We start from the raw sequence: 14,406 nt of genomic DNA, 5'->3' as shown, positions 1-14,406 counted from the left end.
GAAACAATAAACTCTGAATATAATTGTTGTGATGATAAATTTGCATATTATGAGAACCAAACAGTTCTAATATGTCAGAAAATTTTAAAAATGTACAATTAAAAAATTAATCATTTAAGAATTGGTAGGATCAGCTAGAAGCATTTTTGATTTCCACAGGGAGTGCCCCCCACGGGCCCAGTATGAGCTCAGTTCAAGTCATCTCTTCTGTCAATAAAAATATATATATATTTTTAAATATGTTCAAAAAAAAGAGTGCAAAACCTGTCATAATTACTAAAAAAGAATTTGTTAAAAAGATCTAATGCAATATCTTGTGATAATATATGCAATATGAGAGACTCATAAACAGTCTTGGGGGGCCGGTCATTTTTGACCGGGAACACAAAATGTGTTAGTACAAAACGAACAGCACGAGGGTTAAGTTATGAAAGTTACATCTTTCCACAAATATGAAATGCACATTTTGACAGTAAATCAAACATATATAATGAATGTCTTTTTATTTCTCTCTGACAGAAGCGTACACCCCTAAACAAGCCAGCAACACCCAGCGATATGTTCCAGAAAATGGTGTCTCATCAGTAGTGAAAGTTTCTCCTCCCAAGTTAGAGAAACCCAAACAGCATGCAGCAGGTCGGGGGATCGAAGACGTCAGGCCCAGTGTGGAGAGTTTATTAAATGAACTGGAGAGCTCCGTTCCAGCCCCTGCGTAAACTTTCTATTTGAAATTTTAGGTTTTTTTGCATTTGCTACTTTTTAATGAAGTTATTTTATTGAAAGTAACAATTGGTTCATTAACCGCTCTGATGGTTTCAGTGACTTCAATCAGTGAAGGATTCATCTCACAAGTCTTCTTTTGAATGATTCATTTTTCGTGAATCAGACTTAAAGGAATATTCCGGGTTCAATACAAGTTAAGCTCAATAGACAGCATTTGTGGCATAATGTTGATTACCACAAAAATTAATTTCGACTCGTCCGTCCTTTTCTTTAAAAAAAGCAAATATTTAAGTTACAATGAGGCACTTACAATGGAAGTGAATGGGGACATTTTTTTGAGGGTTTAAAGGCAGAAATGTGAAGCTTATAATTTTATAAAAGCACTTACATTAATTCTTATGTTAAAACTTGTGTGTTATCTGAGCTGCAAAGTTGTTTAAATTTTACAGTAGTTTTATGGGTTTTTTGACATTTCATCGTCATGTGACGAAGTTGTAAAATTGGCTATAGCTTTACACATAAAAGGTTAAGTGATTTTATCACACTAAAATCATTTTAACATGCATATTGTTTACACCGATCAGCCACAACATTAAAACCACCTGCCTAAGATCATGTAGGTCCCCCTCGTGCTGCTAAAACAGCTCTGACCATCAAGGCATGGACTCCACAAGACCTGTGAAGGAGTCCTGTGGTATCTGGCACCAAGACGTTAGCAGCAGATCCTTTAAGTTCTGTAAGTTATGAGGTGGGGCCTCCATGGATCAGACTTGTTGGTCCAGCACATCCTATAGATGCTCAATCGGATTGAGATCTGGGGAATTTGGAGGCCAAGTCAACACCTTGAACTCTTTCATGTTCCTCAAACCATTCCTGAACAATTTTTGCAGTGTGGCAGGGTGCATTATCCTGCTGAAAGAGGCCATAAGGGAATACCGTTGCCATGAAGGGGTATACGTGGTCTGCAACAAGCTTTAGATAGGTGGTACGTGTCAAAGTAACATCCACATGAATTCCAGGACCCAAGGTTTCCCAGTGCATCACACTGCCTTCTTCCCATAGTGCATCCTGCTGCCATCTCTTCCCCAGGTAAACGACACACACACCCGCCCATCCACATGATCTAAAAGAAAACGTGATTCATCAGACCCGGCCACCATCTTCCATTGCTCCATGGTCCAGTTCTGACGCTCGCGTGCCCATTGTAGGCGTTTTCACCGGTGGACAGGGGTCAGCATGGGCACTCTGACTGGTCTGCGGCTATGCATTCCCATACGCAGCAAGCTGCGATGTACTGTGTGTTCTGACACCTTTCTATCATGGCCAACATTACGTTTTTCAGCAATTTGTGCTACAGTAGCTCTTCTGTGGGATCAGACCAGACGGGCTAGCCTTTGCTCCCCACGCGCATCAACGAGCCTTGGGTGCCCATGACCCTGTCGCCAGTTCACCGGTTGTCCTTCCTTGGACCACTTTTGGTAGGTACTAACCACTGCATACCAGGAACACCCCACAAGACCTGCTGCTTTGGAGATGCTCTGACCCAGTTGTCTAGCCATCACAATTTGGCCCTTGTCAAAGTCGCTCAGATCCTTACGCTTGCCCATTTTTCCTGCTTCCAACACATGAAATTCAAGAACTGACTGTTTACTTGCTGCCTAATATATCCCACCCCTTGACAGGTGCCATTATATTGAGATAATAAATGGAATTTACTTCACCTGTCAGTGGTTTTAATGTTGTGGCAGATCAGTGTATGTCTTGTGGTTATACTTTTAAAATAGTGAGTATTTTAATGTTTATGTATTGGCCCCATTCACTTCCATTGTAAGTGCCTCCCTTTTTAAAGAAAAAGAGGGGCAATTCAAAATAATTTTTTGTGGTAATCAATATTATGCCACAAATGCTGTCGATTGAGCTTGACTTGTATTGAACCCGGAATATTCCTTTAATTAGTTGTGCTGTATTTTTCTGCAGTGTGAGTTTAGAATCCCTTTTCTAAAAGGAAGATCTCTTTTCATACTGTAGCTGTGCTCTAGTCCTTTTCTTAACATATGGTTTTATTTTTGTAATGTTTTTAGGCCTGCTCCATCAGTGCCCCAAGTTCCTGAGTTTAAAGAAGCTCAGGATGATACTCCAGCCCAGCAGCAAGCTAGAATCTCTGCCTCCTCTGCTACACGAGAGCTTGATGAACTCATGGCTTCACTATCTGACTTCAAAGTTCAGAGCAATGTAAGTCTTTGAGAGAGACAGAAAAACTTTTAAGTCATTAACTCCTTTTTTTCTGTGTTTAGTTCACAAACTCAGGTGTTTCTTGCAGTCGATACATTAAACTGACCAGTGTTTAAGCCAAAAAAAAAAATATTCCATTCTGTTTGCATTCTAAATAGGTAAATACACTGATTATGTTACATAAATTGACAGTGTTAAACATGTTTAATTAATCTCATAAGTGTTACTATGGTAGCTGTAGCTGTTTCAGTCTCGAAAAACAGTCCAACTGTGATAGCAAAGGCCTCCTCACCAATTACTATTCCAGGGATTCTAGCCCTGTTGCAGTGGCTAAAAGCCCCAGCCCACCAGTAGTTATCAAGAGCTCAAGTAGGATTGTTGATATGAAAAGTTCTAGTTCTGTTACACTTGTCAAAAACCCTAGCCCAGTCATGGTAAGGAAGAGCCCAAGCCCCAAAGAGGTTCCCAAGAATAGCAGTCCTGTTACAGCAACTAAGGGTGCTTTCACACTGGCAGTTTAGTTCGAAACACAGCACAGTTCGCATGAAAAATTGGTAATGTGAAAGCTGTCTTGCGGAGCGGGGAGCACACCACTGTACCGAACCCGAGACTACCTGTAGGAGCACTCGTTCTGGAAGTAAAGTAACCTGTGCATGCATTTTAGCCGATGACGACATCTATCTATCTATCTATCTATCTATCTATTTATCTATACACCTTTATAAATACTATATATAAATACTATTATAGGTTATAAATATAGGGTATAATAGGAGATGACAGTGGCGATAACTTCACCTTGGACACGAGCGTAAGCATGCAGTGTAAACAAAGATGCAAATAAATTCCTTGCAATTAGCTGTCTCATCAAAAAACGCCATTTGCGAGCAGCAGCAAGCCACCTTCCCCTGGACATCTGATGAGTTACACCATGAAGCGCACATATACGCAGTTGTCGTTCACTCTGCTGTGCATAATGGCACCAAAAAAACAAAAACGTGTCGTGTTGTGTTCTCCATGTGTGTCTGTGATGACGTAAGATGAACGCAAATGGACCGGGGTTCAATAGAATCAAGTGAGTGTGAAACCAGACCACAGCTGCTGGGGGTACCGGGAACAATCGCACTCGGAATCGGACTGCAGCAAACGTGCCCAGTGTGAAAGCCCCCTAAAAGTCCAATCCTCTGGGTCTCTGCCAAGACTCCAAGTTCTGAGGCAGGTATCACTAGTAAGAGTCCTGTGCCAGCTCCCATTACAGTGCCTGCTCCTCCAGTTTCAACACTAACATTAACTCCAAAGCTTTCCAAAGAGGAACTTAACTCTGAATCAGGCATATTGGGGATTAGTCTTCCTTGCCCCGAGCCTTTGCTTGAAAAAGCTCTGGACAAGCTGCTAGTATACAGTCTTTCCCAACCAAAGTCAATCATATGAGTGCCATGGACAGTGGTTGAAGGAGCCACACCAGAAAGTGATCAGCAGAGATCTATCGCTGAAGACCTGGCACTTCTGGGTCGATCAACTTCACAGGATGGCCGTGAAAGTTCCGTTACCCCTGTAACCGAGGCCGGATGGATGGACAATTCCCTAAACTCCACTTTGGTCTTTGGGACATCAGATGTTTCTCTGGACCTTGCTCTTCTACAGCCATCGGCTGTTGAAAGGCTGTCTGCATCTGGACATGAATGAGTCGCACCAACTTTGTCAGCCTGTCTCCAATTTGCAACCCTAAATTTAGCATGCATGAGAGAAGCAAGCATGCAGAATGCTGTATGGCTTTTTATACTTTCTCAAATAGATGAGCCTGATCTTTGGGCCAAGAGGCCTGCTGATACCCAATCTAAACTTTTCCATCTTGCTTGTATAGAAGGTACCCTCCATTAGCAAGTTAAAAATGCAATACAAAAACATGATCACTTAGCATCACTTAGCACTTCTAAAATTCACCAAGGCCTTTTGCTGGAGGGCTGCTCATTGAATTGGGCTGCACTAATCTGTTACACCACTTGTAACAATGCAGTGCATCTTGTTTTTAGTAGGTGCTGAATTGAGGAATCCAAACTATGGGGAGTCATGTTGCTTTTGTGCATTGTATAAAATGTGAAAATTATTTTGGAAGAAAAGCCTTTGGGATGTTCAAATGCATGCCCCAACATGCTTTTCATATGAGGTATATGGCACTGAACTGACAACAAGGCTAGGCTTCCTTGTTTCATTGCAGTTCTGCAAAGGAGTTTGAGGTTCTTTGTACAACTGCATTCCATGTTCACTCTTTGCCCACTCTGCTTGAGAGCTAAATTGCTCTGCAATGTAGTTAGTTATTGTGGTTCCGTAGTCTGAGCTCTTGTATGATGCAATTTTGCAATTGCAGAAGTTAATGTGTGAAGCAAATAGTAGTGGAAGGTTACATTTGTCAGTTTTTGCTTTGGCATGTTGTGTTTGCATCAGGGTTCTTGTACCTACTCTAGCATGGTTTAAGACTGGAAGGTTAGTGATGTTTCTATTTTGAGTCACCAAGAGGACGTTTCAAGCTACCCATTGCACTGGCTCAGTGGTGTGTGTGAACCAATGAATGGACCTACTTAATGGATGGATTTTGCTGGCTGCTTTTTTGTGACCATTGCATTGGACTGAGTTCTTAAATGCTGTTTGCAAAGAAAGCATTGTATGTCGCTTTAATGAGGTTAATTAATGCTGCCTCTCTGAAGCTTAAATCTGTAATCAGATGTACAAAGGAAACATCCAATGTCCACCCAATGTTTCGTGATGGCCACATGCACAGAAAAATGGGCCCAGTAATTCTTAACAAGAATACCTCCCAGGATCGACTCATTGAAGAGCTGCAAGGGAAACTGGGCATTGGTCACACCCAACTTGAGTGCTGCTGTAAACAGCCAGATGATTGGCATACAGAAGGGGGTCATTGTCTGTTCCAGCCCTCAGCATTCAAGGGAGGTGCGCAGTGTATCACCAACTGTGGAGAAGGTAGCGTTACTTCAGTTCGAAAGCTTACTGGTGGAACTAACAAAACTTGCAGTCCAACTCAGCAGCTCATAATGTCGAGTTAAACTGACCAACTGCTGATAATCGATCAAGTACGACAAAGTTTCTTGTTATGTGTTTTTACATCTTGTCTAATTGGTTTTGTTTTAAAGATAGAAAACATTTATTGACTTTTGAACTTTTTGCTGCATTTTTGCTGAGCACAAAGCTCTTTAGTCAAAAATTTTAGTTTTAAAGCTGATTAAATTCTTTCCTCTTTTTTAACTCTATCCCCTTTCCCAGTATAATATTTAGAGACAAATATGTAAACCATATATTGGTTGGTTTCTTTAAAAAAAAAAAAAGAAAACTCTATTCCTCTGTGTTGATTTATGCAGTGATTATGTTGGTTTGAGGCTTCCAGCTTAGTTGAGCAGCTCAACAAATGCTGGAAGTTTAAGGTGGGACTACGTATTTGTCCAGACAATTGAAATTGGGTGTTGAACCGTTCAATTCCGTTTGGTGCCAATAGTGGTGTAGAAATTACACACACTAGCCTTGAGAAATGCACAGTTGGGGCTATTTCATATTTATTTCATATTTGTTGATATCACCTTTTGCTTCCTTTTATGTTTAATGTTTCTTTGTTGATCAGATCATCATTCCTCCAGAGTCACCCAGTCCTCCGAAAAAAGTCCTAAATCATCCTGTACCAAAAAAGCCAGAGACTGCTCCTTTTCCCCCACCACCTCCACCCCCTAAAGAACCCTCTCCTCCCCCACCTCCTCCTTACCGCTCCCTGTCACCCCCAACTCCACCTCCACCTAAAGACCCCACCCCTCCTCCTATCGCTCCTTCTCCATCTCCTCCACCTAAACCTGTGACCCCGCCCCCTGCTCCAAAGTTTTTGGCATCTGTGGGCTGCCAGACGGAATACGAACCTCGTTTTCCACCGGTACGGGCATGAACTTGTTCTGTCTTTCCTCTGTTTATCTGCATCTGATCTCAGAGCTTGCGCCTTTGTTGTACACTGTCTGTAGGGTTCCCACAGTCATGGAAAACCTAGAAATATCAGTGAATTTTAAAATTGTTTTTTGGAAAGGTCTGGAAAAGGAAACATAATCTAAGAAGATATTGCTCTTGTGTAGAGCCTTTGTAGAGTAAAACTTGCTCGCAAACCATAGTTTGTCAGCAAATCGTCCTTTTGTGTCCATTCTTTTTCATGAATCTGTCAAATCGATACACAAATTGTCCTAAGTGATTTATTAGGGAAACTCTCTGAATTTAAATCATGTGAATGATACTTTTAAATGATAAAAATCCTTATCCATTCATCACAAACAACTGGAAAGGTCTTGGAAATTCATTGGTCAAATAGTGTGGGAACAATGTGTCTTTGTTTCTATTTCTTTCACCCCCTCATCTTTCATGTCTTATAGCATGTTACTTGTATGCTGCTAAGTCTTTGACTTCCAAACACTGCACACACTAGGAATGTCTCAGCATTAATGAAATAGTTGGCTGGTGCCAACATGTCCATTGCAGACAGTCTGTCCTTGTGTTTTCTGGTTTGTTTTTCCCCCCTTGTCCTTGTCCTTGCTTGGATTCTTGTTGCATAAACAAATTCTGTTGTCCTTGAATTGCCCACAGGTGCTAGTGACCAGAAACAAGGCTGTTAAACCCAGGGGGTTTGGTTTGTTAGCATTGGCAGTCAGCCCCTGCTTGTAGATGCTGTAACTACACCATTATTCAGGCACAAAGCATGTTTCTCCTTCAACGACCATTCAAAAGTAGCATTTATTCTGGCACAACAGTACAAAAACCAAAATATATGTGTTGGATTGCTTTACATATCATTCAGGTGGTCTTTTCCTGTCAACGTATGTGGCTCCTGGCCAGAGTAAGCTGCAAAGTGGAGCGCAGGTTTGGCTATGTGAGAATACTTCAGGAGTAGCGTGTTTAAGTGTGTGTTAATTTGCAGAAATAGCAGGATATGCCAGTTCAAGAAGGTTGCCTTTTCTCCTTTCTAAACAATGCTACTGATTCACAGTTCTTTGAATTGAAAGAAAGAGTAGACAGATGGGGTTACACCAACACTTTTCTACTCATAACCCTGTTTAACCTTGCTAATCCTGTTGTATTTAGGGAAGGTCAGCAGTGGTAACTGTTAGATAGCGAGACTGATTTCATGGAGAAAGCTTTGGAATTTGGTTTCCTTGGATTAGTAAAACAGACATAATCCACATTTGCATTCAAGAGCCTTTCCATATACCTGTGAACTACAAAATAATATGAAATCTGTCAAGCTCTACCTTGGTGTAATCAGTGATGACCATATAAATGACTGCAAAACCTGGTACACTTTTGTTTTCACATGCAACAGGATAAATATGAAAGGAGTAATGTACCAGGACTCCAAGTGCTAATTAGTTGGTCAATTAAATTAATCTCTGGCAGTAATCTGCACAGGACATCACTTCTGGAACACACATCACTGCACAGCTTATTAAGGAACATTTATATTCACTTTCCATTTCTGTGATTTCCAAAGAAAGGCATACACCAGTGGGTGGTGTTGCCTAGAGGTTAAATATTTGGTAACCAATAGGTTTTAGGTCATAGTCCACAAGGACTCCTACAAGAGGAATTAAAATAAAAGCATCAGCTAAATCACAAAAAAATCAACGTACCACCACTAAATATGAAGCGTTTAACGATAAAAAACAAAACAGAACCCCACATGTTCTGTGTTTTATGAAAACATTAAAATTCCTTTCTTTTTCCCATAGATTATGGCTCAGGGCAAAAGTTCCCCCACCAGCGTTTCGAAGCAGGGGAATAAACTGGACAACATGCTGGGCAACCTGCAGTCAGACCTCAACCGACTGGGTGTTCAAACTGTAGCCAAAGGAGTTTGTGGAGCTTGCAAGAAACCCATCGCTGGCCAGGTAAAAGAAGTGACATACTCTCACAATCTCATTTACTGTCAAAGTCAACAGCCTGATCAATAATTTGAATGCTGTGCCCAAGAGTGCAAGTTTCTGGAAGACAGTCTGTGATCATTTCAGGCCACGTCCACACTAAAATGTTTTCATTTGAAAATGCATCTTTTTCTCTACGTTTTAGCCATCCGTCCACATTAAGACGGCGTTTTTGTCAGCAAAAACTGAGCTTTTTGAAAACACTCTCCCAAGTGAATAAATTTGATGTTAAAATTTGTGGATTTGTTGTCATGTGTTGCAGTCATGGGATCCATTCAACCAAAATAAATCAAGATGGCGGCCCATGTTATAGCGTCGCTGTTGTGCCTGATATTCACTTTGATAGCACTGTTAAAGATAAATGTTACTTTGTACAACATTAACATTGCATTCCTTCAAAGGCGAAGGGAAACTCGGAATTGGTGTCCGGCGACGGAATATGAGGACAATTGTGTTTCAGACCGTACATGCAACAGCGATTTTTCGCATGCGCAGTAAGGGGATTTAAGCATTTTCATACGTTTCAGTGTGGATGAGCAACTTTTGGAAAATGCTTGAAAATGGCAGTGTGGTCGGAGTGCGTTTCGAAAACGAAAATACTGTTTTCAAATGTATCCGGATTAATGTAGACGTAGCCTTAGTTATGGGAACCATCTTAAAATATCCATTCAAGATATGGCCTTCTAGATAGCGGAGCTGTTTTCAATAATACACAATTGCAACATTTTTAAGATAACATTGTCTTGGGTTATTTGTGAACATTGATAAAATTTGTAGATTGATTATTTTTATATTTGTTTTTCATTAGTTTTTATTGTTAGACTTCACTAAAAAGTTAATGAGACCATAATGATCAGGTTAATTAGAAATATTTAACTAAATAAACTATACATTAAGCGATTGTGAAGTATAGCAGTCTTTCCTTGTTTTCTTTGATTCATTCAGTTGGTGACAGCAATGGGTCGGACGTGGCATCCAGAACATTTTGCGTGTACTCACTGTCAGGAGGAAATAGGCTCCAGAAACTTCTTTGAGCGAGATGGACACCCGTACTGTGAAAAGGATTACCACAGCCTCTTCTCTCCACGCTGTTACTACTGCAATGGACCCATTCTGGACGTAAGGATTATGCTGTCTATCAACACATTAAACGGTCATAGACAGGGCATTCATCAAGCCTGTTTGTGTGTTTGTGGCTCATATGTCACCACCCACAGATGGTGTTACTTACTATAGTCACCCCCACTTTCCCTCTGGCTTCAACTTTCTTGTAAACCTTAACAATCCTCTGCACTGAAATGGAGTTTAAATGTGTATATATCCTAGATATTATCCAGGGCCAATAGGAGATAATTATACAAAATCTGAACATACAGTATAATAGTTAATTTTGAATATGTAGTTAAAACTCTGAATAGCCTTTATAGTTTTCATTGAGATGAAAGTGGATGAAAATATACTTGACTGATATTCTTGAAACATCGTTTCAGTAATATATTCTGTATTTGTGTGTCTCTCTCTCTCTCTCTTCTGCAGAGAGTGGTGACCGCATTAGACAAGACTTGGCATCCGGAACATTTCTTTTGTGCCCAGTGCGGGTCATTCTTTGGCCCTGAGGGTAAGCAGCTTCCACTCTTCTGAACCTCTTTTCTTCTCTCTTACTGGCAATTCCTTTTTTACCAGCTCTTTTCCTCTTTCTTTCCTCAGAAAGGTTTTATCTTCTGCCCCCATCTCTTTCTCTCTCTGCTGTTTTCCTACAGGTTTCCATGAGAAGGAGGGAAAGGCGTACTGTAAAAAAGACTACTTTGATATGTTTGCCCCTAAATGTGGTGGCTGTACCCGTGCTATCCTGGAGAACTACATCTCTGCCCTCAACTCTCTTTGGCATCCAGAGTGTTTTGTCTGCAGGGTCAGTGTAAATATAATGTGCCCAGTTGACTGATTGAGAACTCGATTCCAAAATCTACCAAAAATCTTGGATACACATTTTCTGTGTATAACCGATTGATTTTGCTCTGTGTATTCTCTCTTTTGGTACACAGGAGTGTTTCATTCCATTTGTGAACGGGAGTTTCTTCGAGCACGAAGGGCAGCCGTACTGCGAGGCTCATTACCATGAGCGCCGCGGCTCGCTCTGCTCCGGCTGTCAGAAACCCATTACCGGCCGCTGCATCACAGCCATGGGCAAGAAGTTTCACCCCGAGCATTTCGTCTGCGCCTTCTGCCTTAAACAGCTGAACAAGGGCACGTACAAAGAGCAGAACGACAAACCGTACTGCCAAAGCTGCTATGTGAAGCTCTTCAGCTAGAAAATCTGTGCCAATTTACGATGGTGTTGCAGTGTGTGTATGTGCATGCACGCCAAAATGATTCCAAAGGGTTGATGTTAAAAAAAAATTCCCACAGTGCCCTCTGGTGCCATAATGGGCATTACACCAGCTTGTTCATGTGCCAAGCCGCAAAGCACTGTCAAACAAGTGTAGATCTTCAGGGAGGCCAAAATGATTTTTAACAGCCTTTTTAAAACGCTTCCCCTGGATGTTATCAAAGACTAAATATGAGTGTTTGTGGAGCTATTTTAGATATTATCGATTGCATCGGACAAATCAACAAGATCTATTTTTGTATTTGTTATACACACTGAGCTTAACTTAAATACACATACACATGCACCTCTTTGCACATTTCAGGAGAAAACCTGTTCTTCCTTTTTCACCCTGCTGCTTTCTTGGACAAAAATGCGCGTTTTGTTTTGCTTCCGTCATTCGTTGGCTATGTCAGGTTTTCTAAAAGGTGCAATTATTGCTTGGTATAAATAAAATCTTAAAGTTATATTATACTGTATCATTTTTTTAATTTTCAGTACTCAGATTTTGGATAGCCTTGGTTTTATTGTGCATGTATTACTTAGTATATACACTTTATAAAGTGTGCTTTTAGTTTCTCTTTTTTTGTTGATGGTTGTTTCTATTTTTCTATTTCATGGGTGGTTTCAATTTTCTGTATGTTTGGAGTGTTAGATTTTATTTGATTCTTGTATTTAAAATAAGCCTTCTTAAAGATACCAGTTAGGGTCCTGTTTAATTGACTATGCAGTGTTCTATAATGTGCCTATTGCCACTGGGCATATTTAGAGATTTACATACTGATTTTTGTCTTAACTTTTCATCTCATAATAAAAGAGTATTATTAATAATTTTATGATGTGTTCTTACCCCCTTTTCCTTTTTATCTGGTCCTACTGTATGCGAGTAAATATATTAAAGTCTTATGAATTTTAATTGATGGCTTTACTTTAAAAGGTTATGGCTTTTGTTTATCTTTTTTAGTAATTTAAAGATTTTATCTTCATCAGGGTGATGCCATATTTTATACTTAATTGACTGATTAAATGAAAACATGGGTCTAAATGTACTGTACAAGTCATTTTATAAACACCAGGATGTAAATGGTTGATTTGTGCACATTTAATTTTTCTGCAGCTGCATTGAAGTCCATGAAATGTGATATTATATCTGTATAGAACTTATTCAGCCACGCCGCTTTTCAGCGCTGCATGCTTCCGTGTTTTGTCTCTTACCTTCCGGTTTGAATTGAAGCTACTGAGAAAAGCCGATCGAAATGGAATACTTGTGGGAGCACAGAACGTATTTTTCACCAAGTACTGATGGTGTGAGTCTGCACCACCCTTTACTATGTAAAAATACTCATGAGATGTTTTTGCAGTCACTGTAAATGTTTGTTTCCTAACACTTACGGAGGTAAATTGGACCTGGCAGATCACATTCATACAGCTATGACACAATGCACTTTTTCATGATACACGCGTTTAATAGTCATCTGTAATTCTGCTTAATTTTTTTTAAGTTTCACCTTGTTAATAATTTGTTAATGTGTAGTTAAAGTAAACTTTCAAACAGTGACGGCTCGTATTATTTTATAAGCATGTTCATAACATTTAAGGAAATTACATTTGTATTATTTAAAATTAATTTTTCACCCCACATTTTTACAAGGATTAAATTTGATTACAGTTGTTGTAAACGGAATATAAAATAAAACGTACACTTTCACACGTGTGTGTGTGTGTGTGTGTGTGAATAGTCGCATCCTTCCCACGTCCCAGTTTAACACTCATAAAATCTGCACACATTAACTATTAAGCGATGTGTGAATGACATGATAAGATGGTCAGAGGTGTTGTACAGAGACTATTTTAATTACTGTTCTGTCTCTTGGAGTTCCATGAACACAGATGCATATCGGTGCGTAGGATCTTGTGGATTTATGAATTATTTTATTATTTTAAAATTTCTCCACAATGTTTTTAGTTGTTATAACATCCCCAGAACACTTTAAAATACTCATGATAACTTTTGGCAGATCTATAACCTGTAAATCCACTTCGCTAGCTGATTACACTTGGATATCAACAGCACAGATCTGTATAGCAACCGCTGGACCGGAAGGTCAAAGACAAAATGTTCAATTTGGCTGTGCGCTTGTTTCTGTGGCACATAAGGTGAGGAACAATTGAATGAAAGAGCAACAATTTTGAGACATAATACCAAGTTTATAAAAGACATATTAAAATATACAGAACATCATTTATACCAAAACTGGTACACATAGAAAAGAACATGTTATTAGACAAGAAAAAAGATCAACAAAATGGTGTATTGGTCAAATTAGTCAAGAGGTCACTAAACTGTCACTGTGAGTTTTGTTCAAGTTCTTGCTACATTAGGGTCAATGTCATCATAGTTATTAGTTAAGGAATAAACTGCAACTTTGGGTAGTTAGTATTACAGAAGGAAAAATACATTAAGCGCTTCAACTGCCTTTCGAAATTCGCGGTTCAAATCCAGCCAAATAAACCTATGCGATATTACAAATTTTATGAGTTTAATTTCGCTTTGGGGAGCGGTTCAATTTCACCCTAAGGTTATTTTTTTCAACAGAAGACCTCCAATGAGTTTTTTAACTGTTAATATATAGATTATATTCATATAATTTAATTTGAAGTGCCTCACCTTAGATATTCGCGCCATTCATACAGTCCAGCTGCGCGTGCGCATAACGACTGACAGGAACGGCGCGAAATTTTAAGGCACTTTTACTCGACAAGCGATACGAGTTTTTTTATTTTTTTTTTTTTAATTATTATTATTATGAAATGTTCGACTAATAACATTAAGTTAGAAATTTCCTACAACAAGCAAGTCTGATGAGGCAATACAACAAAGCGTTGGTAACTGGAAAACGTTTTATTAGTTATTTTTTATTTTTTTACATTGTTTGCATCTGCAGTAGGTCTACAAGAAGTATGCCAAAAAGTATGCCTCGGAAGTAAATAAGACATTAAGCAGATGTCTTTGAGACGTTTATGATTTGGAATGTTTAGCAGATGTTAATTAGAATGCAATGCTTTCCAGATCTAGGTGATGTAGTATGTGCACTAACTAGGTATGGATTCAGTTAAATTATTTTC

General features: G+C 39.4%; 1 protein-coding gene across 3 annotated transcripts in view; it reads left to right on the top strand.

Annotated features, from left to right (window-relative positions):
* LOC127440008 (paxillin-like) overlaps nt 1-12,957 on the top strand; it is a 42,945-nt gene extending 29,988 nt beyond the window's left edge. For 2 of the 3 annotated variants that reach the window (XM_051696370.1, XM_051696371.1), the window contains exons 4-10: nt 520-712; nt 2,805-2,955; nt 8,724-8,882; nt 9,861-10,034; nt 10,452-10,533; nt 10,676-10,824; nt 10,958-12,952. In XM_051696370.1, coding sequence (XP_051552330.1) covers nt 520-712; nt 2,805-2,955; nt 8,724-8,882; nt 9,861-10,034; nt 10,452-10,533; nt 10,676-10,824; nt 10,958-11,224 — 1,175 coding nt within the window. In that variant the 3' untranslated portion in view covers nt 11,225-12,952. Of the gene's footprint in view, nt 1-519; nt 713-2,804; nt 2,956-8,723; nt 8,883-9,860; nt 10,035-10,451; nt 10,534-10,675; nt 10,825-10,957 lie in introns of all 3 variants that reach the window. The other variant, XM_051696369.1, reaches the window with a different exon arrangement.
* The last annotated feature ends 1,449 nt before the right edge of the window (nt 12,958-14,406 follow it).

Source organism: Myxocyprinus asiaticus, chromosome 4, assembly GCF_019703515.2.
Source record: "Myxocyprinus asiaticus isolate MX2 ecotype Aquarium Trade chromosome 4, UBuf_Myxa_2, whole genome shotgun sequence".
NCBI classification, from domain to species: Eukaryota; Metazoa; Chordata; class Actinopteri; order Cypriniformes; family Catostomidae; genus Myxocyprinus; species Myxocyprinus asiaticus.
Note: the sequence above shows the minus strand (reverse complement) of the source record. Positions and strands in the feature narration are given on the sequence as shown.